At 34.9% G+C, this 23,940-nt stretch overlaps 2 protein-coding genes across 4 annotated transcripts; one reads left to right on the top strand and one right to left on the bottom strand.

The window, feature by feature from the left end:
- Nucleotides 1-2,500: 2,500 nt before the first annotated feature.
- Nucleotides 2,501-20,133, bottom strand: LOC145781167 (uncharacterized). Of its 3 annotated transcripts, none has more exons than XM_082592942.1 (3): nucleotides 20,025-20,133; nucleotides 5,481-5,888; nucleotides 2,501-4,123 (listed from the first exon to the last, which is right to left on the bottom strand). In XM_082592942.1, exons 2-3 carry the CDS (start codon nucleotides 5,821-5,823, stop codon nucleotides 4,014-4,016), a joined length of 453 nt encoding a protein of 150 aa, XP_082449068.1. In that variant the 5' UTR covers nucleotides 5,824-5,888; nucleotides 20,025-20,133; the 3' UTR covers nucleotides 2,501-4,013. The 3 variants fall into 3 exon arrangements, with proteins under 3 accessions (XP_082449068.1, XP_082449069.1, XP_082449067.1); XM_082592943.1 differs by lacking the exon at nucleotides 20,025-20,133 and adding an exon at nucleotides 17,894-17,914; XM_082592941.1 differs by lacking the exon at nucleotides 20,025-20,133 and adding an exon at nucleotides 17,786-17,911.
- On the top strand, nucleotides 12,561-23,031 carry LOC145781166 (fibroblast growth factor 4-like). The gene is made up of 3 exons (XM_082592940.1): nucleotides 12,561-13,104; nucleotides 16,802-16,905; nucleotides 20,726-23,031. The coding sequence occupies exons 1-3, from the start codon at nucleotides 12,570-12,572 to the stop codon at nucleotides 20,924-20,926; spliced, it is 840 nt and encodes a 279-aa protein (XP_082449066.1). The 5' UTR covers nucleotides 12,561-12,569; the 3' UTR covers nucleotides 20,927-23,031.
- Nucleotides 23,032-23,940: the final 909 nt, after the last annotated feature.

The following is a 23,940-nucleotide window of genomic DNA, read 5'->3' as shown; positions in this document are numbered from 1 at the left end:
TCGGAAAACTTCACTCTGCCAATCTCGGTAACCGGCCCTGCGTCAAGTGCCTCTACAAGTATGCGAACAAGTACCAGGAATAACCTATCAAGGCTTTGTCAGTCCGAGGATAAAGATTCAAAACCAAACCAAACCAAAACCAAACCAAGTACCGGGCCCCCTTCCGGGTATAGTGATTTCCCTAACCACAATTTTTTTTTCAAAAACACAAAATATTTTTCTTCACCTACTCTTTAATTCTGAATATATATATTTTTTGGTGGTAATCACTTCTAGCTACTTGCAAATCATAGCCATAGGAGGTGGGCGGGCAGGGGGGCGGTTGCTCCCCCGCTGAAAAAAAATGTCGCAAATTTGGGCAAAAATGTCAAGTTATTTGAGCAAATCAATCTTATCACAATGTTTCGATGCCTCACCAGTTAAAAAACTTTACATAATTGTTGAAATTTAAGAGATACATTAATATTATCCAATGAATGTAAATGTATTATCACTGACTTTGAAAACTGTTGCATGTGGTATTGCAATCTGGGCAGAATAAGTTTAGATTCGACAACTGCAAAATAGAACACTCTGTAAAAATACAGTTGGGAAACAGAAGTAAGCTTATTACTGATATTCACTAACATGTAGGGCTGTAGGCTGCATTTCTTCATGGATAAGATTTAAAAGCGTAGGCTACTGTGTACTGGTAACTTTACGAGGTTTTTTGTTTTTTCTCAATATCCTACTAATGTAGTTGATTATAAAAATCATTTGGGAAAAAATGTCTAGTTATTTGGACAAATCAATTTTTACCATAAGTTTTCAACATTCTACCAGTTTAGTAACTTTATAGTGTTGCATTTAGTATAAAAAACATTTTGCTTTGAATGTAAAACAGAGTATCGAAAATTTGAAAACTTTTATATTTGGTATTAAAATTTGGACAGAATAAGTTTCGATTCAGTATTTGCCGAAAAAAATGCAAAATAATGTTTCGACAAGCTGAGATAAGCTTATTACAGATATTCATTAGAATATCACACTAGCCTACTTTCCTTCATTGGTAGAATTTTGAAACCTTGCTGGGTTCTGGTGAGCATATGAAGTTTTTGTTTTTTCTCTATATCCCACTAATGTAGTTGTTTGTAAAAATATTTGGGCAAAAATATCCACTTATTGGATAAGTCAATTTTACCATGAGTTATGCTATGCTCGCAAAACTTGACTTAAATACTACAAAGATAGCTTATCATTTTTAGATATGGTCAAACAAAATAAGCATTTGTTATAAACTTTAATAAACAACAGTTGTGAGGCCACATACTGTACCGGTATACACCACTTTTGTGAGCATTGATCCCGGCCACTAACTGTAGTTATGTACAAAGTGAAAAAGTATATTAAATGAAAACAACTTGTGAATTTTCCTGGATTTAATTTCATGTTTTTGTAAGCTATATTTTAACTGTTTTCTGTATTGAACTTTTTTGTATGAACTGCTGTTTGTCTTTGCCAGTCCCAGGGTTGATATGCTCAGCTATTTACTATCTATGACACAGTATTAGAGCAACAACGATCAAATATAAAGACACATGTTTTGTTGTTTTGTCATCCAATTCATGACGTTAATATATCAGGCAATGTAAACAGTGCGATTTTTGTGTCATGTTTTGGTAATGTGGTCTGTATTTTGTGGCAACGATTGAGTTGGAAGCTATTATATGGGAGTCATTTTTCTTCAGTGCTTGTGATTTGAGTGGGCCTAGCAGCTTCATTGTGAAGTAAGATTATCTTTGTAATGATCTTCTGAAAAAACATTGACTATGATTATATTGTAATATAATTTCAGTATTTTTGGTATCAAAACTAGTTTTGTTCAAAGGTGGAAGTTTGATGCACATAGCATGGTAAACTGTCCAATTCTTTTCAGGCTGTAGGATTTGAAGCAGCATGGATTAAGTAATGTTACTGGTTTGATAAGTAGGCCTAAGCGGATTGTCATTTTAGTATTTTTCAATGCAAATTTACAAATATTGAGTCTTTGGACTATCTTTGAATTGAAAAGATTGAGCTACTTTTGGTCAGGCCTTTTATTGAAGTTGGGCTGGAGATTTTCATACAATCTGGTGACATAAACATTCAGCAATTATTGTTATCCAGTTATTGGTGAAGTCTCAGTTCAAATTTTTTTGAATCCAGTTAGGCTTAATATACTGTATATATATTTTTTGTGATACATAAAAATGTTTTAATTTGATGGTTCATTTAATTGGGACACAGACAGGTCTATGAACGTAGATTAAAGTAAGTTCAGCCTTGTTTTGCTGTTGTACGTGTTTTTTTTGCTTGTATTTCGTACACGGCCAAGTTGATGACTCTCAGAGGTTGTGAATAATTTTGTATTTTTGAAAATATATATGCAAAGACAAAATTTGGGAAAATTATTTTTGCCCCCCAAAAATGTTTTACTCTCCTACGACTACTCTACTTTACAAAGAATTAATTTCAGTCGAAAACTCCAACAATTTTAAACATATCGACAAAGATCGTGATTGAGAGCAAGGATTTTGCGGTTTATGGAGAAATCCCTAATGCGTAATTGCACAGTTGGGGAAATTCGTGGATACAACAAATGTTTGAGAATATATAAATGATATTCCTCTTAATTTTCTACATTGAACGGCATGTGTCATCCTCATTTTAACAGCACATCAATAAAATTTTGTACACAACCTTTATATTCATAACATTGTCGATGAAGGGGGCCCGAAAATAAATGGGTACCGGGCCCGAGAAATCTTGTCAACGGCCCTGCATGCGAAGACATAATCAGAAATAAATTACGAAACACAACTGATAGAAGAACGACGCATGCAATGATGTCACTAAATAGGCTATGTTTAATTGTTATGAGACAGACAGCTCTGTTATCTTAAATCCTCTCTAATGCGTATGCTACTGCACACTATTTATGGATTACCGTTTTAACTTTGTTGCATTTCGACTTAAAAATTGGTTGAACTTAACAAACATAATCTTGCAAACAACAGTTTGGTGACTTCATCAGTCTGATTCGGAACCGATTCCAAAGGAAATACAGAAGTGGGTCGGCTCTGGCTCCACAAGTATAGTAAAAATATACCGTCAGCGATTCACCAGCGCTTCGAAAGGTAGCCCATGTAGTTAGAAAGTGTGCGCTAGCCGCTGTGGTGAAGTGACTTGGTAAGACGAACTTGGGCGACAATAAAGTTGGCTAAGCTTAGGCTAATGTGATAAAACAAAAGGTTTGCTTATGGTTTAGGACTGCAGTCAATAGACATACTCTTGGTTTGAACAATGTTTTGATGAACTTTGGTTTAAAGTGGAAAAAGTTCTATTAAAAGCATTAGATTTATAAACCTCCATTGCTGGTCTGTGAAAGAAACAAAAGGATTTTGGACTGCTGAAACACTTTGTCTACAAAAGCGAATAAAGGTAGCGAAAACCGAACAATGTAATATACACAACTAAAAATTGTGAACGGTTTCAGTTATACAGCATGTTGTCCTTTTACAAAATAAGTTAGCTCAGTGGCTTACGCAGTACGCACCAGGCTCAAAATCAAGCGGCGCTCGTTCGACTCTCGAAGTGTGCACTTGAGCGACGCATTTTAGGACTGCTCTCCATTCAGTGGCACCTAGTGGATGAAGTAATTTCGCGGCAACAACACTTCAACAATCGGATAACTTTACTCTGCCAATCTCAGTAACCGGCCCTGCGTCAAAAGCCTCTTCAAATATGCGAAACTACCAGGAATAGCTTATCAGAGGCTTTGTCAGTCTGAGGATAAACATTCAGAACCAACTAAACACGATAAAGCAATGATCAAAGCAGTAAAATGAAAAAAGGAATCGGACACCAGTTGAAGGCCGATGCTACAATTCTTGGATTAATAAAAAAATTTAAATTTTTATTGTTTTATAATTAGTTTTTTTTTTAATACACTTTTGGCTTGATCCTGCATCTAAACTTCCTTAACGTGGCCGAAGCTACTTCGCCATCATTCTGTTTACAAAATCTTCGTAATTGATTTGACCATCACTATCAACATCTGCTTGTCTAATAAGTTCATCTATTTCTTCGTCGTTCAAGAATTCACCTGAAAGTTAGTGAGAAATTTTATAATTAAAGAAAATTAATAAAATATATTTTCGTTCCTGTGGTGCTAGTATCCAGTTTCTGGTATTTTGGATCCATCTCAGATAATTGTTGATAATTGATTGTCCTAGCTTAGTGACAAATTCCTGTCTTTTTCTCAAAGTTATTATTTTTAACAAATTCCATACATTGTTTAGCACAATTTTCCCAAAGAAATGACACTTTCTAATTGGCGGTAAAATTACCTCTCGCTGGAGTCCGAAATTAAAAAGTAAATCAATTCTCATTGGCTTATTAAAATCACCCTTAGTAACCATCAGCTCAAACTTGATTTTACTACGCTGATGAGATCGGAAGATCGCAACACTGGCCAGCACTGTCGGTAGTTACTTTTAATAATGTCTTTTTACACATTATTTTTAAAGAATTAAAAAAAGAATCTAAAGTCATGCAAATTTCACTTTATGTGGAGCTACCTGCTACATGTACTTGAGAGGTTACTGTTATTTTTTTATTCACTGGTTGATTTATGCATATCAGTTTATATCCTCTGTAGATCCTTCTTTTGTATCATGGGCCAATTCTGTATTTGCTAGTACACCCCTTCATTTTCTTCGAAACATGTGGGTTTGAAAGTGATTAAATTTTTGTACCACTCATATCAAACAATGTAAGCTAGTAAGTAAGTCACACCATGAGTAAGTTACATCACTTTAATTTGAAAATATAAAAATGTAATTTAGATCAATCGATTGCTTTGTGCTAGTTGGAATTCTACAACAAAGAAAACTATGCTTTTATTCCCAGTTTGTCGGTGTCATCCCAACAACGTAGCCAGATGAAAGTATTGTTGGTAACTGTTGTTAGGTTGCTAATCTATTCTGTTAAGATTAGGCTACTATGCATTTATATTTGTAAAAAAAAGTATTAGTTTTATTTTTTCTGATTACTGTAGTTAGCTACCAAGTCTATCATTCTTAGGCTTCATATATTCAAAGTGTAAAAGTATTGTGTTTAAATTGTATAAAACTGTGGTAAACTAAGTTGATGAAGCTATATACCACCTATTTTAAAATCATTATAACTGTTATACTGTACATAGTGTACAGTTCAAGCAAACGACAAAAATACAGCCTAGCAAGATGAAACGGTAAAAATGCATTTCACTTTTTGTTCTCTTTCTTTTTCGCATTGTTGGAATTTCAAAACATTGAGACAAAAAGCTAAAAGGATTTGCTTTTCACTGGGTCATTTTAATTAATTATCAACTTGCTATCTCAGTAAGTTCAATACTCATACCATTTTAAACACACTACGAAAAATGGTTTTTAAAAATATAGTTTACATAGGCCACTAACCAATTGTTGTTAAAATATGTTTTAACTCTGCAGCTGAAAGAAATCCGTTGCTCTTTCTGTCGAAGACTCTAAAAGCAGCCTTGATGTCCTCTTTGTCATCTACTGGCTCTTTTATTCTTTTTGCCATGACGTCTAAAAAGTCCGCAATTTCAACCCATCCCATGCCTTCCGTATCTCCTTCCTCCACCATGAGTGCAACCTCTGCTTCAGTAGGGAAGAATCCAAGATGTCTTACAACTGTTCCGAGTTCTTTAGTTGGTAAGGGTGTTTCATCATCCTTGCAATGTGATCTGTATGCGGTTTTAAGTTCAGCGATTTGCTCTTCAGTTAAGGTGTCAGCCATATCAAACTTGGAAGCAAGTGTAAAGGCTATTTCCAACGTTAAACAACAATCATTAATTGAGTAATCTGGAAAAGAAACAATCGTTGAAACATTTTTAGACACAAAATAACAAAAAATGACTAAACAGAGTTTCCAAATTTTACATTAATTTTCTGATTGAGTAAGTTATGACTTGTCTGTCTAATGTGGCAGATGAAGTTTGTTTTTACTATTCCAACAGATTTAAAACTGACGTAGTCTTGGAGCCGACCTAAAATTTTGAAAACGTGTTTATGTTGATCTAGAAATATGTCCCAACACGTTTTAGTTTCAACACCACTTATTGAAAACAGGAACTTGATTATAATTATAGAATTGAAGTTTCTAAAGTACGACTTCGAATGCCTAAGCGAGTTTTTACGAGGTTCAAAAAAGTGTTGCCTACCAACAGCTTAGCTGCAAAGCCAAATCGAACTCGGCGGTACAATCTTTTATGCTACAGCCTAGCTGCTATGCTTCAACTTTCAAAAAAAAATATTTAAATTTGGTTTGTTACATCGTTTTGTGCAAACAAAAAAGTTTCATTGACGCAGTTTATGGAACAAGCGAACTTGCATCTTTTTAATTATAAGGTCTCTATCCTAATCAAATGTTATACTTTAAATTAAACGGTTTAATGCTTCTGTGATTATTAGGCTTTATGAATAGCTTGGTTACATTTCAAGGCTTGTGGAGCTTGATTAAGGTAAGCCGGTTGCCCCGGATGTGTTTCTTCGCCAACGGAACTGACCGATTAGGTAATAAATTTTTTTAATTTCTGAAATACCATTTCTTTTCACAATCAGTGAGCGCAAAGTTAACATAAATGCTGTTGAAAAACAATTACTCTGACAATTTGCGGCTTGTTTCAACTGCTCTTTTGTTACTTGACAGAAGAGCTCAGTAGACAAAGGTAAACGCGGTATCATCTTGTACCCAATCGGACGTTTGCTTCAAACACAATACAAGGATCTGCATCGCTGACAGATGGATCACTGGATTGCTTGGGCTCTAAGGCCAGTCTGTTACCTGATTAAACGGTGGCCGTGCTATATCAGGCGATTCTATTAGTCAGTGAGTGTTCACTAAAATAATTGCTCAATATAATATTAGCAACCACACGCTCTACCCATACTGGATAAACCTGCATAGGAAATATTGCTGTTTTGTAAGAGAATGACTTTGACTGATAGTGATAGGACAAGACGAACTATAGCTAAGTGCAACACACCAGCAGAGCTATATGCAGGCCCTGTGATAAGCACAAATTCGATCAAGACCAAAAGTTTATTTGAAGTTTACAACAGTGTTTTTTAACATTTGTTTTCTGATGAAAAAAGTTTGCAAAAGCAAGCAGAGTTAAAGCAAAATCTCTTGCATATAGGTCTAGGTTCGAAGTTGCTAGAAGTTTTTTCAAATTTCCATAACAAACATTCCATCACATGATCAAGATTACTGCTAATTACCAAAGAAAAACATAAAGAAAAAATAATTAAGCTACAAGTGTATTATATAGCCGTTTTCAGGTGTCGGCACATGACTGAGAGCTCATCCAACTAGAGAAAATTATGTGCCACTAAATAAGTGGTATGGTTTGTTTCCGACACTATTCAACTTTCTCACGACTTAATGCGTGGCACCTGCACCATTGTAGAGGCAATGTATAACTTTTCTAATACGATTTTAGAGTTAATACGTAACACTTATGCGATGTATAGGCTATATTGTAGATAGCACAGAAATGTTACCAGCCGTAAGGTTACCACATCATTTCTAGCCGGTTTTACTGTGATCAGCACATTAGTGTTTCTAAGATTAGGCTGCAATACAACAATGTAAGATGGAAAAGATTTTTTAAAGGGTTATTTGTAAATTTTTGTATTTGACAAGTCACTTACATTATACGAAATACACTTTTATTATTTCGGATCCAACAAGTAATCTTGAGGGGGGAGACGATTCCAACAAAACACGATGATGTGTAGGTGTCTACATTATATCGAACTTGCAAATACACCGGGAATAAAATTAATTTTCTGTGTTTCAAAGGGGAGGCGATCGCCTCAAGCGTCACCTCCACTAGATCCACCATTGCATGTGCGCACATTTGAAAGCTCCAATTTGTTAATGGTTACACAACAATCAACATCGCAATTTAGCGTCTGGAATTCATCCAATGCTTTCGGTCCACTTGGAGGTGCTAGTAAGCCTCAGATCGAATGCGGAAACGAGTAGGCTACCTGATTGTACGTTGGCGCAACGAATTTGGAAGGGTTTTATGTAGCTCATTGCACTGCTACTTATACCGCGAATCAATTACTTAGAAATCTGTAAAGTCACTTGCGGTTAAAATGCTTGTTTAACCAGTTTTAAAGAAGATGTATTGACAATGTTAGAAATAAAAGATGTTGGAAAGTTCTGGAACGTCATACTCGCAAGATTTACTCCGAAAATATTAATATTAAGATGACGTCAAAATACACAACACAGTCCGTAACCCCCGAGTCATGTGAGTTCACACCCAAAGGTCCAGTAAATCAAAATCAAGGATTGCTGACGCTTATTGATCAAATAATATTGAAAAAAGTTTAAAGACTGAAAAAATGTGAAAAAACCTAATTTGAGGTGATCCTACAGCTTATGAAAATCTGATTATAATTTTTCAAAATGTAATTTAGTAGATTGAAATCAATTGTCTTCATGGTTAATTTTAGGAAATAAAAAGAGCCAGTTAAACTCATATGGAGCGTATCTGGCAAGATTAAAACACTTATGCTGGCAAACGTTGTATAAAAATCGGACTTCTTACAAGTTTTTCAGTTAGGCTAAAAGCTTATAGTTTGGCTGCAATGCACGTTTGAGTTAAGAGGGCGGCTAACGACCCCAGAAAGCACGATGAGTATATCGTGTACCTATCGTGAGCATACTAGGCTATCCTGTATTGGTGACAATTAATAACTTGCATAACGTTGGACAGCAGAATTGCCTTCCAGTCAATGCAGGCTAAAATTTTCAACCACCCAATATAAGCATGAATACGAGTACCATAAAGTAAATTTAAACTTTTTCAAACCATTATACAATTTTCATTCACAAACCAAGCTGGCGCAGTAAATTAAAAAGTGTTTAATGTCAACTGGAAAAGAAGCACACCACCTATAATGAATAACTTAAAGTAAAAGTTCCTTCGGTAAAACCACGAAATTTCTCTCTAGGTAAAAATCCTGAAACAACCAAATTTGTGTGTTTAAAAACTTTAAAAGTATAACCACAGGACAACTTAACAACAAACATCGTTGGCACTTTACTTACATATTTTATATTTTTTTTATACGATTTAAATTTCCTTTTGTTTATTTTTAAAAGGTTTTTGTGGCAAGCTTTCATTTTCATTTCATAACTAAACGCAGGTATGCTTATGATCAAATAGTCTTCGATTCTTGGGAACAATATGCTCGCTACTATTCAGATATTTTGTAAAATGGTTTACAAAATAATAATATACAGAACTCCCATTGAGACAAGATAAAAGACCGTTACTCTGCTTACGATTCTCTACAGTAGTTGAGCGATTATTATGAGAAAGCGGCACAATTAGAGCTTAATTGACAATAGGCTGCGCCATTCGACACCAACGCGCTCCAACTTGATGACGTAAAGCCAAACCCGATTCGCCCTGAGCCTCAGTTTTCACTACATCTGAAACATTGCTTGAGAATGATATCGTTTTAAAATTGTTGAATAAGTGTGAATAACAAATCTAAAACTGAAAATGAGATGGAATAGTCGAATGGAATTCATATCTTAAATGTTCAATTCTATCGCTTATTGTTTCGAAAAGAAAGCTAAAGAGACTTTTGTCTTTCTCACAAAAAGTGGCAGACGACTCAAAGACAATGGCGAGGAACGCGACTAAGAGCTCCTGTGTGTAAGCATCAGTGGTGGATATTGTCACGTGTTATTGCGATGTGTTTACGTGGTAATGAGACTATTGTGTACATCATTAGAAGTTGGTAACAATAAAAAAGGAAAAAATTGGACTACTTTTGTAAATACGACTGCTCTAAAAAATGTTACCAGAGTAGCAAATGCAGTAGCAAGTGGAACTTCTTTAACCGAGGAAAAAAAGCTTGGAAGATCTATTGAATATAATGTGGGAGAAAAATGTATTGATAACCAGCCGCATTTCTGTTGTCATGCAGTAGGTCCGCGTGTTTTGCCTTTATCCGTTAGGAAGAAACATTGTAATATTGTCTTTACACCACTTAGATGGTCAGACAGACAATTTGAGGGTGGAAGAAAAAAAATATCCAGAAAGATGGTTGGTCTATTTATATAAAAACATTATTGGTTAGGGTTGAAGATAAAATGTATGGTGATACAATTCCTCTTAAACGATAGCTTTTTTAGCAATGGTAAATGGCGCAAAAGAAACTGTGGATAAAAACGTATCCTTCTAAAATAATGGCAATAATACTTGGCTATGTCATTTCATTACAGGATATTCTGTATATGAAACGACATAGCAAAGTATTGTTGCCATTATTTTACGGGATATACTGTATGAAGGGTTTGGAAGTGATAGTTGAAATAAGCCTTTAAACATTCACAAAAACCGAATTAAAATCAATGATCTGCATTTTGCAAGATGCTTATATAGTTTCTACACATTCTTTGTTAAAGTTCACCAGTATGCTGAAGATTTACCAATTGCATCGGCTGCTTTTAACTTTGAATTAAAGTGTAAGGTTTGTTCAACTTTAACCAACTCTGCTTGATTTTTTTTTTGTAAAACATTGGAAATCATTGATCTTAAAACTTCGAAAAGATTCCTTGATCAGAATAGTTTGGAGCTTGCCCCTGATGCTGTTATCACCTCATTGTCACTTACAAAGGAGTCATTTTTGCATCACAAATTGACGTTTTGTTACGTCTACCCAACGTAACACTTTTCAAAAATGAAAGATTGACTTCATCAAAGGAAAATTAAAACTACTTTAATTACCAATTTAAATTCACACCAAAGTCAAACCAACTTTACCGAACTTTCCACTGTTGGCTGATTCCAACATTTTCTTTATTTTTACGTTTATGAAATGTTTTATGATATCGGTCCAATGAAGAAGAATTAGATTTGTATGCCACTAATGAATTTGTAGTTTGCAAAGATACAATCCAACTTGGGTAGAGAGGTAGCGAGAAAGATACAATCGTACGACAAAATCTGCAAGCTTCTGTTTTGCCGATGACGATACGCAGCAAAGGTTGTTTTAAAGTTAAGTATCAAACTGTAGTTGTAGATATGTTTTTTCTAAGGAGGTTACATTACGGAACGCAAAACTCCGCTTTTCCGGCCACATCAAAAGGATCGATTTTCAATTTGATAATTTTTTTACGCCTCGTTACAAAGTTGATTGCAACAATAAATCTTAAATTACTTTAGAACTAACTTCACTACTTCTATATAACATATAAAAAAGTACAATGTTTTGTAAACTAGAAAAAAAAAATGTAACCCTTCTATGGTGGCGGATAAACCAAAAGCGGCTAAAAACGCAACAAATTTCGTGAGTAAAAACCAGGGATTTTAGATCAAAAGATTTTAGCCAAGTGTGCATTTTGCAGCCCTCCAAACAGTGAAATTGTAGCATTTTATCAAGAACTTCATTTTAGTGTTAGCAAGGTAGGCGTTTACAACAGCATTTAATATAAACATCCAGATGTTGAATGACTGGGGGTCATAATGAGGAACAGGAATTGTCGGTTATGCCTTTTCGTGCAAATTTAACTTCTTGGTTGTCTGGAATTGCTTATCCAAAGGGTTAATTAGCGCTATGCACCGTGAATTGGTAACGATATGAGCCTTAAATTATCGTGTGCAGCAGAAGAACGATTAATAGAACCAGGCAATTTGCTGTCAGTTAATTTGGTGCGCGTGCAAAATGAAGAAAACTACCTCAAAAATTACACGTTAGATTCAAAATATGAAGCGCAACAAAATAAAATCTATTAGATACATTACAATATCTATGTGATAGAAACAGTGTTATTAAGGTATCACTGCATCTGTGAACAGGCGACATATTTCGGATGTGTGAGAAAAGGACTTGAAGCGTGCACATTGCACAAGCATGCATATTGCGAGCAATGAAGTTTGCATCATGCTAGCCATCAGTTATTTGACCATCATAAAACACTTGAACAACTTTTTAGCAAAAGCTTCCTTCAATTTAAGCCATATACACGGTATCAATGATTAAATACACCAAAGATGGTCAGAAGCTTGTCAACGCCGCAAAGGTTCCAGTAAATCGTTCGCTTTTTTTCTTTTCCCTCTCGAGCATCTCTGCGAGTGAAAAAAAAATCAGGTGCTTTTCTCTCACACACAACATGGCAAGATGAAATGAACTCCCGTCAGTGATGATTGGTACAACCAGAGAAAAGGTGTCAACTTAGCGTTCCTGAACTAAAATACTCAACGATGCTACTTTGTAGTAGAGATATTTAGAATTCAATATTAGATAAGGCCAAACACTGAATTTCAGCATCAATTCAGTGACACGTTAAGTAATTGTTAGTTTTTTTGTTGTTTTTTTCAGGAGCTGTCAACAAAAAAATGTCAGAATAAAGAAAAGTACATACTGTAACTATGTATTCTTTACTTGCAGATTTTAATTTAATTTGAATTGAACTTTAGTTTTATGTGAAGAAAGCAACTGTTTAGCATAATGCCGATTTGCAAGAAAATCACGATATTGCAGAATATTCTGAAGATTCTTTTTGTTTGTGTCCTCATTTTAGTTATTTTGCAAGTAAGCAGTTCGGAAGCAGGAAAAAGAAATAACAAGACGCGGCAGAGGTGGACACATACTTCGAAGATGCAGGACATCTCTCGAAGGCGACACCGAGGCCACTCGTACCGGGGGTTGGCCAAAAAAGCGAGCCACAGGCTGAAGCCATCTACGCTTTACTCTCTTGGTAGAGAATACGTAGACGTTGCAAATTACCCCTTTAAAATCTCGCCACGTCGATTGCAACGTCATCATCAAAATAAGAACACTCGTACTGAGGTAATCAATGACGCCATTTTGACTCTTCCTGGGCTGTCCCAGCTATTGGATCCTGTAATCACGCAACCCGACTATAAGTATTTGCAAGGGACTGTGAGAAAGAAGCGACTGTATTGCAGAGTGGGCATAGGATTTCACTTGGAAATAAAGGGTAATGGAAAAATACAAGCTAACCATGGCATATCCCCTGATGGTGAGTGCATTATTTCCTTGCTATCTTTAGCGGATTTTTTTGTTAGATATCTTCCAAAACAAGTTGAAAGAAAGAAAGATCTATTTTCGCAAACAAACAATTCAAAAATATAAATTTGTGTTACGAAAAAATAAAAATGACTGTAAGTTATTACAAACATGATGTAATAAAAATTCAGTTTTTACCAAGTTAAAAGTTTGTGTTTCAGTAGAAAATTTTGGGGTGAAACTATGAAGTGAAACAACGATTCTAAATGCTGGAAAAAAATTGCGCTTTGTTAAAGACTTTCCAAAATCTGTATGAGAGGAGAAAGTTCTCTTAGAAATTAATTAGAAAGATTTCGTTGTGTTTGAAATGTAATTCGATACATAAGCACCCAGTGAAAGTAAAGAAATTAATATCTCATTATGGGAACCAAAACAATCACCTTCTGAAGACACTTACAAACTGGCGACCTAGCCCACTTCAGCTCTCCGATGATTGTCTTTTAATTCAATACCCTGGTCACATATTTAAATATCCTGACGCCAGATATACGTCCGGTGATGTAAATGCGATGATAGGGTAACGATTTTTCGATTTCACAACAGTTACACCGTTTCTGTCATAAGTATAAACATTTAAAGACAAACTCATCGGGATCGGGAATCATCGCTTTGTAATTCGGGTAGCTTGGAAATTGTAAGACTTGGTACGTGCTGTGCTTGATATTAAGTAACGACATACAAACCAGGTGGCGAGGATAGCACTAAAGTAAGTACATGATTAAAAAGAGGAACGTGATAACCTTTCAAGCCAAAACGCAGAGTTCTCTTATCAACTTTTGAAGAATGGGAATGAAAATACACCTGTTACTCTTAGCTTCCGATTTGGGTTAAACTGGGTCACACTAAGCGGAGAGCTTTAAAGCTCAACAAAAGATTACTGATGTCTAAACAACATTAATTCAATCGCGTACAAGAAATCGAATGCTAAAGTCTGTGAACCTATAATTCGAATATTTTTGCAGGAGACATCAAGTAGCAGGGAGTAGGCTATGTTGGACTAGTAGAGTAGCTTTCAATAACATTCGCTATCGCCTTATATTATATATTTCGAAATCGGTGAAATGTTGTGGATACTATATTTCTGTTGCCATCGCTTTTTTAGCTTTCGTATCAAAATGGCGTCTAAACTCTTGAGTCACCGCAGAAGAAGGTCGCGTTTTACTCCATGAGTCAGATCAAGTCTTTCGATAATAATAATACAACTAATCAAAAGAAGATGTAATGAATTTCGGTTACATTGTCGATGCTTTGTTTTGAGGGTTCGAATCACTCTCAAAACGGAAACCCGAAATGAAATAAATTCCATTGTACAAAGAAGCTTATGTAACTCAATCCTCGGCCGCAAATAAACATCTACGATCAATGAAAAGTTACAAGACAATTAGTACAGCACGCTTATTCTGTCAAAAAACATTTCAAAGGAGAGCAGCATTAAACAACGAAAATAGGATAACACGAGCGATGATTCCGCCCATTCCATTGTTTCCTTGACAACCTATTGACGTCATCACAATTCCTGACGTCATGGACACACTTTTACTGTGTGAAAAAACGATTAAAGACGCCTTGTACAATAAATACGCACATCATGACTGACAGAGGGCAGATTGTTATTTATATATCTTCTTTACAATGGAAAGGACGCATGAATATCTTGTTTCGATTCCGATTAAGTCAGACGGTCGAAAACCAGTTCCCACTCTGGGAATTGATCTCCGGAAGTCAAACGGAATAGAGGCGCGTGGGCTGGTACATGGATTGAATTGCAAACAAGCATTTAATACTAAAAGACAATTGAAACAAAATATTTTTAACTTCACATGTTTGGACAACGTTTCGATTCTATGACGCAAATGAGAATTAATGTTTAGGTTTAGGGGAAAAGCAAGGACAGGAAAAACGGATAAGGACAATTTGATATGTTTCGAATCAACAAATCTAAAAGAATCCAACAAAACAAAGCCTCAATAAACTGTTTCGTTATTGTTTCTTTTCATAAATGGATATTCATCCAAACAAATATTTCCAAGATTTAAGTATAAAAAGTTACAAAAAGGATAACAATGTAACTTGACACGCAAGAACAACAGGTTTTATAATTTATCGAGATCCGCGTAAAATCGCTTTTTGTCCAAACTTTCACAAAAGAATCGGTGTTTTATAAACTCATAAGCCTGGCAACCACAGGAAAACACTGCTGTGTTTGTGTCTAATTTTAGCTCAGTAAAAATGTTTGGACACAAACGTATCCCAATGAAACACGTAGGATAGCTCTCAAACCGATTTATTACTTCAAGAAGAAAAGATGCTGCATAATATTTATTTTTCTTTACTTTAATATGGTTGTGGGTTTTGAAGTGTAAAGCTTCCATTGCAGCAATAAATGAATGGCACCGGCTAAAGTTTGAGAAAAATTGAGACTTTTTTTTAATCAAGCCATGTTTTCCAACAAGTTAACTTCTTGGAAAAACAGTCACACGTATATACTCGGTAACAACAGTTTAGCCACTGGTAATTGTGATTACGGTAAAACACTGGCTACACAAAATTACTCTGTCAAAACATAACCTTCTACAAACCATAGAATAATAGCTGAACACCCACTGGGTTTAGTTGTTTACCAAATAGGGGAAAGAATATCACAAATACAAGCCAACACGTTAGCGTTCACTGGACCGTGACAACAGCTGACAGCTAAACTCAGAACGAACAACCGCAGACTACGGAAGACGCAAACCCTGTCACAACAAGTAGAAATGCTTGATACTCAAAACAAGAGCAATTTATTGTAGCGTATCCTCAGTTTGCAATTTTAAGGTTAACGATAGAAAGTACAACCTAGAATTGTGTCAACTGTTGAAACGTCAAATGTAAATCTTTTTTTTTTTTGTTCCTTCAAGTTGTAGCCTAAGCCACTTTACAAAACACTTGACCTTTGTAAAGTAAAACAACTTCATTGTATCATTTTTGCGTTACTTTAATAAGGTAAGACATGTAATTTATATCAAAACGGTGACTTTAAAGTTTAAACAGACAATTGATCGATTTACCGAGACAATAGATCACAAAATGAAAAATAAAATCGAAAATTTGAGCTGAAGTATTGAGGGATTACTTGTCTTGTTAATGGATGACTTACGAAACGCGATCTCTGTTTTATGATAATCTGAAGCAAGGGCATTAATAATGCAAATGCTTTGGGTTGGGAGAAATTCCATGCATTCATGCAATGTAATTGCAAACAATACATTTTTCATACATCCAAGTGGTCACATAAGATTTTTGCAAACATTCACTCAAGTCTTTTGATAGTCAAACTTAAACTGATAGGGTTCAATTGATTTTCTAGAAGTGTTAAAATTAAGTTCTGACATGGGTATTGGGTAAAAGGTTCTCCGGAAAGGTTTAGCTTTGCGATTAAATTGCGATTTTTGTTTGAGTGGCAAAAGAATTTTAATAGCCTACGCTGTCAATGCCTTTTTCGATTTCCTGATATTAGGCTAATTTGAAGAATTTTGAAAATACAAATTTTAATAAAAGCATCTATAGCAAAATTTAGAACTCAGTAAATTAAAGCTTTTATCACCCCATATGCGGCCTCACTACACTACTAATTTCATATGCAGAAAACTGGATTGTTTATATTTTAGGTATTCTCGAAATATTTAGCGTCGGAACGGGGGTTGTAGGGATCAGAAGTAGCAGAAGAAGATTGTATCTCTGTATGAACAAAGCTGGAAGTTTGTTTACTCGAGTAAGTAAAATACTCAGCTAATTAATCAAAACTTTCTCAGTAATAATCAAAACTAAATAATCAAATTGGAATATGATGTGTATCTTAATTGCTGATTTCTGTTTTGGCAAAATTCGATTTTGAATGAAATTATATTCTCAAGATAAAAGCGTTGTAATGAGGTTTTATAACAACATAACTGGCACTGGGGAGAAGGCCTAATCATGCTTTGTAGATATGTTATAATCGAAAAAATGCAAAAATGTAGCAAAGTCCAATGTGTGCTTCAAACAATGCCGACTGTCTAGCAATAGAATTAACACTTTAAATTTAGCATTTCAGTAAATGCCGAAAGGAAATGCAGCCTTGGCCTACACGATATTCCACAAACATAGCAAATACCTATTTCGTCACTTTTACATTGATAAAACAACATAACTTTAGTACCAAAAAACCTGTATATCATATTCGTTTATGTTATGTTAAGTTTATGAATAGACTTGTACATCATTTTGAAATCAACCATCAAAGTTTGGCTTATGCGGAAAAGAAATTGCGTAAATATTGTTTTAAAGCGAAAATAATTTCTACATCTCATGGCTTTAGGGGGATATTATTTTGGAATAATTAAACTACACCCATAAATTTACAAACAATCGATACATTTTCTTTAATTATTATACTGTACTTCTTGTTTTCGTTAAAGAGTGCAATTTAATACGTAACGGAAAATTAAAAAAAAAATCTATTTTTATAAAACTTTTCAGTTTTGTTTATATCGTAAACTAAGTTTTTGTTTCAAATTTTAACTCATGTGTTCACGGATTGTTTAGCAAAGCCAAAACATTGTAAATTTATTCACGAACGGATAGAATGTCGCCGACTTTGAAAAATTACAAACCTATTTTCATGTTCAGCTTTAAGCCAAATGTGTAGGGTCTCGGGATGTTCGTATTGAACAAAGAAACATTTTTAAATTCCGCTGTAATTCCAGATCCAAATCACATACGTGTATTGTATATTTCTTCATCATAACTAAAACAACTTTAAGCTTTGTAACTCATGAAAAACGTCCAGAAAACGTTGAATGATGTTAGTTATAAGCTTTCCCGATCTTTAGGGAGGCACTTCCAAAAAGTGCTTCTTCATGCCTAGAGGCAAGCTTATTTCGTCATCACGCTGTAATAATATAAACAGAAGTATAATTTTTCTTTAACTGTCACTGGTTCAGTCGATATGCCTGTCTTCAAAATTAGTAATTTTGTGTTGGTACAAAACAATTAAACGAAATCGGGATTGCTTTTGAAAAGTTGGAAGTTAATTTTTTTAATTCAACAAATTGTCCATGATTCCAAATGTTCCGTCCGGTTCCATTCAATCGAAAACGAGCAAGGCGTGTGCTTTGGTCGTTCAGTCGCGTGTCAATTTGGAAAATAATTATTTCTAAAAGATCAGAAAAACTTTTCATTGAATTAATTGAGCAGTGCACACCATTGACTTTTTAAAAGTTTTAACTTTGTATACTTCTAAAATAACAATAGCATGGAATTAAAAAAGCTCAGATGAAACCTTGAAGCTGTAAGAGTTTAATTGATTCAATAAATAACTTTGCATTTGCGTATATCCACAACGTTTTCGATTGGAAGTGAAAAGTTGCCAAATTTTGCCACTGAATCATAAACCCCTTTACAAATAAGAAATAAAAACTTTGGTCACGTAGTCACTACAGTTCCCACAAGTGGCAAAACTCGTTCAATCATTTTGAAGACTCAACGCGAGACACAATTAGCACCAAGTGTGACGAATATTAAACTAACAACACTAGAAATCTTGTCTCGTGAAATGAGTTTATCAATCTGTGGTTTTGTAAAGCTATCCGATTTATTGCCACACAAGAATATCAATGAAATGTTTGATGTCAAGGAATTGAAACGTAGCTACTTATTAGTCATTGCACTGAACAAAGTTGAAAGGTTACATTGCATCTTGTCCCTTCATTCAGTTTAACATGACCAATGAGCCGAGACCCTCTTATCTCGTTTAAATCTTACTAAAAAGTGTGAGACGTAAGTAAAAACTCGCTCTCTTGGGCTATGGGACAACTTTGTAATTTGGGGGTGTTGTTACATTAATTGAATTATTAATAATGACAATTCAACAGTAAAATAATTTCTCTAGGGAACAAAATGTGTGACATGAGTCATATCATCCCAATTGTTGCAACCGAAAAAAATTAAACAACATTTGGTTATAAAATTGAAGTTTTTTATCAATTCACCCCACGTAAAGAAAATCAAAGCCCCTTTTCAAGTGGGTCTGTTTGATGTTGCATAAGACTGAGTATAGCTTAGCAACACAAAACACGTGGAGTTTTTAGAGTAGACAAATGCTTTTTTAAACGTTATATTGTTCTGAAGTACCCAGTTTTTTTGTTACTTCAGATTAGCAATTGTGAATAGTGGTTTTTTTAAACATGCCTTTTCATGTTGTAGTCTACATAAGAGTACGTTGTAAGCATAAGTTTGTGAATTACCTCAATAAAATTTTATTGTTAGATTTAGAAAATCTGCTATCATAACAAGTACATAAGAATAACAAACGCATATGTCGTCATATGTACGCCTCGACAAAGCCTATGTCCAAAGCTGGTTTTTAAAACCACGACATTAAACGTAAAAGTTCCTCAAATGCAGTTGCTTTTACGTTGAAAGCAGAGTTTTTACAAAACTTATTCTTTCTTGTTTTGTCTCGATTCGTGGGTCAGTAGGTTTGCTACAACACGTTATCTTAATCGAGCTCCTGAAAATTATTCTTTATAGCAACAAAACAACCCAAAACATCTGTCGGTTTAATCAGCTTTAGAAGACATAAATCTATTTCTGCCTGAAACAACAGCACAGCTATTCCAACTTATTACGCAATAAAGAATGTCGTTGCTGGCCTAAACTCCATTTCATTGCCGACAAATTCTTGTAAAGGTTGAACATGAACAAACAACTTTTGAAAGATAATTATCTTCGCATTTTAAACTCAAACTATGTTTGCTGAACGTACCCTAACATTATGGTATTGTAACTTTCATAATTTGCTATTTCTATAACTTTTGTCTGACACTGGACAGTTTTAATGCGGTTTCTCACCTATTCTGAAAGCTTTTCGAACGTTTTTTGCACAGATTAAGTAATTCTGTTCATTCCACTGGCTTTTCCACTGTGTGGAAGCAACTCGATTCAAACCTGCTGCTAGCAGTTTTGAATTTTCTTTGGTTTGAGATTTTACATAATGTAACGTAACAATATGGAAACTAGTTGGCATGGTAACGTGATTGCATTGTGATATCATAGATGAAGTATGTTTGGTTCCAAAAACTAAAACATTACGTGACAGCAACAATGCAAAACGTGTAAAAATCTGATATTTTATTAAATAAGTTATTCCAATATTGCTAAAGATTTATCAATTCATTCCCAAAATGAAGCATCTTAGATTCATGGACCCATTTAATTCACAATTGTTTAAAGTTTTCACCAAAAATTGCGCTCTAAAGAAGGAAATGCAAAATGTTAACAATGAAAGAGTAAATCAATAATCAAAGAGTACAATGTACTGTACAATCAGTACAAAGAGCGCTTTGTCGCTTCTACCTTTTTCTAGACCTCTGCTATGTTTGTCATGTTTTTTTTTCGTTGTGATGGTCAGAAATAACAACAAACTGACCTGTTTGCTTGCGAAAGCACAACTTTAGAGAATCGCAGCTCTTGGTAAAAATTTTTGGTTCTTCCTCCTTCGAGTGAAGTAGATGCATTTTACATTCGATTAATCGGTGTACTTTCTTTTTTAGAAAAACTTCCGTCCTGACTGCGCGTTTCGGGAGCATCTGGAAGGCAACAACTTTAACACTTACGCATCCCAGCAATACAGCGATCACAAAACGAGGAAAGGATATTTTCTTGCCATCACAAGAAAAGGAAGAATACCAAAAAGAATGAAGAAAGTATCTTGGAAGCAAAAGAAAGCGCACTGGCTTCCGAGAATGGTGTGACATTAAATGTGATTTCCTGTGACCATGCAGGAAACAATGTATCCTTGTACGCGAGTGACAACAAGGCAGAGCTGGCTACATCCGGGCCACTGCAATGATGAAACTAGACATTCAGATGCTATGATGGTGGGGAAACGTTAAGGATGGTGTTTTTTGCATCTACTGGCCTCCGAAAGGGCACCCGTTTAAAACTTTATCATGTTATTTCTTTCATATGTACTGTATATACACATTTTCACAATCATAGCCCTTGGCTTACGATAAATGAACATGGAACGTCATAACCATCTAACAAGAAGAAGGCAATGGAGTGTTGTTGCTTCATTGCAACGTAGCCAAACAAAACAAGTTATTATGATTCAAACACAAATTTGTTGCATTTTTTGTTTCTTTGCAGAGTTGGTATCTGCTTTCGTTTAAATTAGCGTCGTGATTTCGTTCATTAACGCAGAATTTCAAATCCCGTTTCTTTCCTATTGAAAACACAATCAAGTGGAAAAGCATCCATTTTGGAAAGCAAGCAGATACTGAAATCACTCGAAACCAAAAACACATCACAACATTTTCACATCGGTTCATAAAGTTTGATATTCATCAGGGATTGTTTTTATTAACAAGACCTATCACTACTATTAGGCCGGCAGTGGGCCAGTTTCAGTCAACCATGACAAAGATGGCAGAGATCATGCTCACCGGTTTGTGTTTGTACAGTTTGTTATCGCGTTTTGCAAGCTGCTCACAGTCTGTTGTGCATACATGGTTTTGTATACTTCTCGCTTTCCTGTAGCTTGCCACAATACTTTTGACTTTATTTCAACGCTTAGCTGCGTTGTTGCATTGTCAAAACTATGATTGGGAATTTGTAGTGGACTTTAGTTGTTCTTCATTTTATCGCTTGCACTGTGCCATAGTTTCTCCTTAAATGCCACCAGATATTTCTCAAAAAGGGAATGAACTGTAAATAGTTCATATTCAAGTGGGTTGTTTCACAGCCGAAGATGTGGAGGAACGGTCGCGAAGATTTAAAAAATCTGAGATATTGCTTGTCATCTTACTGTAGGCTATGAAGCTACAAACATTTTAGTTATTTCACAGGAAGGTTGTATAGAGAAATATTCTGTAAGTTGAAGAACGAATTAGCTTGTGCTTGCAATTCTTAACTTGCCAGAATATTTACAGCTTGTCATATTTAGCGTACTATTTATTTTCTATTTGCATTTAAGTATATTGTGCTACAGTTTCTTTTTTGTATAAAATCTGCATTATTAGGAGATCATGCAGTTCATCATGAGCAGGAAGAAAAAAGATCTATTCGAATTCACCAAAAGAAAAAAATTCAACAAAGTGTACACAAATTAAATTGAATTTTGAATAAATCACAATTACAAATAAATTAACAAAAACAAATAAATTACAAATTATTTAACAGAAGATCATCAACATGGTTTTCTTCCTCTCACGAATATAAACTTGGCAACCAGCATCTTTAGAATATTTTGAATCAGCACGTTTTTGCGTTGACTTTCGCTACTTTAGTAATATTCAAAGAGACCAGCTACCATTTTGTTTACAACACTGTACAGTTTGAGCAAAGAATCGTTGTCTTAACATTGTATTGATATCGGGCGGCTTTTCACAAATGTGAAGAAAGTTCAGTTTACCAGAAGATGGAGTGAGTTTATTCTTCAAGCGTTTGCAAACCATTTTCCAATTTTTCCTTTGCATATTGAGGAAAACAGCTAATGTTAGAAAAGCACACTTTGCTGCCTTACTGCATTTAAATTCATTACGAAAATCAAGTTCAAAAGTAAGTTTTTATTTTTCTTGTTTCCTGCGCAATTCAAACTTGAAAACATTGGCAAGCGAAGTGGACTTGTTTACATTGCCCTGTATAACATATGCGGAAACACCTATTTCAGTTGAAAAGTGATTATGTAAGTAAAAAGTATTTCCAGCAACCTGTTACTAAAATGTTAACTCGAATGCTTCGATACGTTACATGGTTACAATTCAATCACATCAATGAATTTGTACGTTATTGCCAATTTGTGTGAGAGTTTTTCAGTGTTTTGTATTGTTGAAAAGTTGATAATTTATTAATAAAATCGTAACAAATATAGTTGGCTTTGGAAGCTACAGGAGTGACCAAAAAAGACAGAAACGCTTAGTCACTTGACCTGTAGACCTAATCAGAGTGGCCTAATTGAGAAAAATCTAGAAGTTTCAAATAAAAAGCAAAGATATAGTCTAGACAAGTTCGATCGTTTGATTGCGAGACAAATAGATCTTGGATCGGGAGTAGAAAAAATGTCTGAAATATTGGAATTTTCCAGAACCCCAAGTTTAGTCAGCATACGTAAAATGTTCCAGTTTAGAACTTCACGGAATTATCTCAATCAAACGCGTTGATTTTTACACCTTGTAATGCAGAGAACATTGATTGCTGTTAACTACTATGGAAACAAGCGTAGATTACTTTGTATACTGCATAACCTCCAATTTGTATAATTAACTTTCCATCGCACGTGTCGTTTTTGAAACTTCAGGCAACTTTGCTCAAAAATTGCCAGAAAAGTTGCGGTCATTGGTTCTGATTGGTGATTATTCGGTGACAAGTCTTCATCACGTGATGCCATGACACGTCATACAAAACCAAATCATATTCAAATGGACAACACGAACAAGGGCGGCCGAGATTTACATGTGGTGTAAAATTTATGATTGAAGATAAAAAGAGCAAGCTAAAGATAAAAAGAAGTTACAAAGTTGGCAAAGGGACGACGTAGGCTACTAGAAAAATCTTTTTCGATGCTCTGCTACAGCTTACTGAAGTATATTAGTTAAAAAACGACCCGGAGGTACGTCTTTTCGCGGACGCACAAAAAAGAGTTTAGAAACAAAAAGGGGCGTATTCGACAGGTGTAGAGAGGGCAAATAACCCCGCCCTCTGGTATGCCCAATGTAAAAACTAGACCCTTCTATGGCTATAGTTTGCGACAAAGTTAAACCACTAA

This window comes from Aplidium turbinatum, chromosome 12, assembly GCF_918807975.1.
Source record: "Aplidium turbinatum chromosome 12, kaAplTurb1.1, whole genome shotgun sequence".
Classification (NCBI taxonomy): domain Eukaryota; kingdom Metazoa; phylum Chordata; class Ascidiacea; order Aplousobranchia; family Polyclinidae; genus Aplidium; species Aplidium turbinatum.
Note: the sequence above shows the minus strand (reverse complement) of the source record. Positions and strands in the feature narration are given on the sequence as shown.

What these genes read in the sequence shown, in the direction of transcription:
- LOC145781166 (XM_082592940.1), top strand. Translation starts at nt 12,570, where the DNA reads ATGCCGATTTGCAAGAAAATCACGATATTGCAGAATATTCTGAAGATT. An exon ending in CCATGGCATATCCCCTGATG is followed by an intron (nt 13,105 to 16,801) that starts GTGAGTGCATTA and finishes TTTATATTTTAG; the next exon opens with GTATTCTCGAAATATTTAGC. An exon ending in CTGGAAGTTTGTTTACTCGA is followed by an intron (nt 16,906 to 20,725) that starts GTAAGTAAAATA and finishes TTTCTTTTTTAG; the next exon opens with AAAAACTTCCGTCCTGACTG.
- LOC145781167 (XM_082592941.1), bottom strand. An exon ending in ACATATTTTAACAACAATTG is followed by an intron (nt 4,124 to 5,480) that starts GTTAGTGGCCTA and finishes ACTAACTTTCAG; the next exon opens with GTGAATTCTTGAACGACGAA.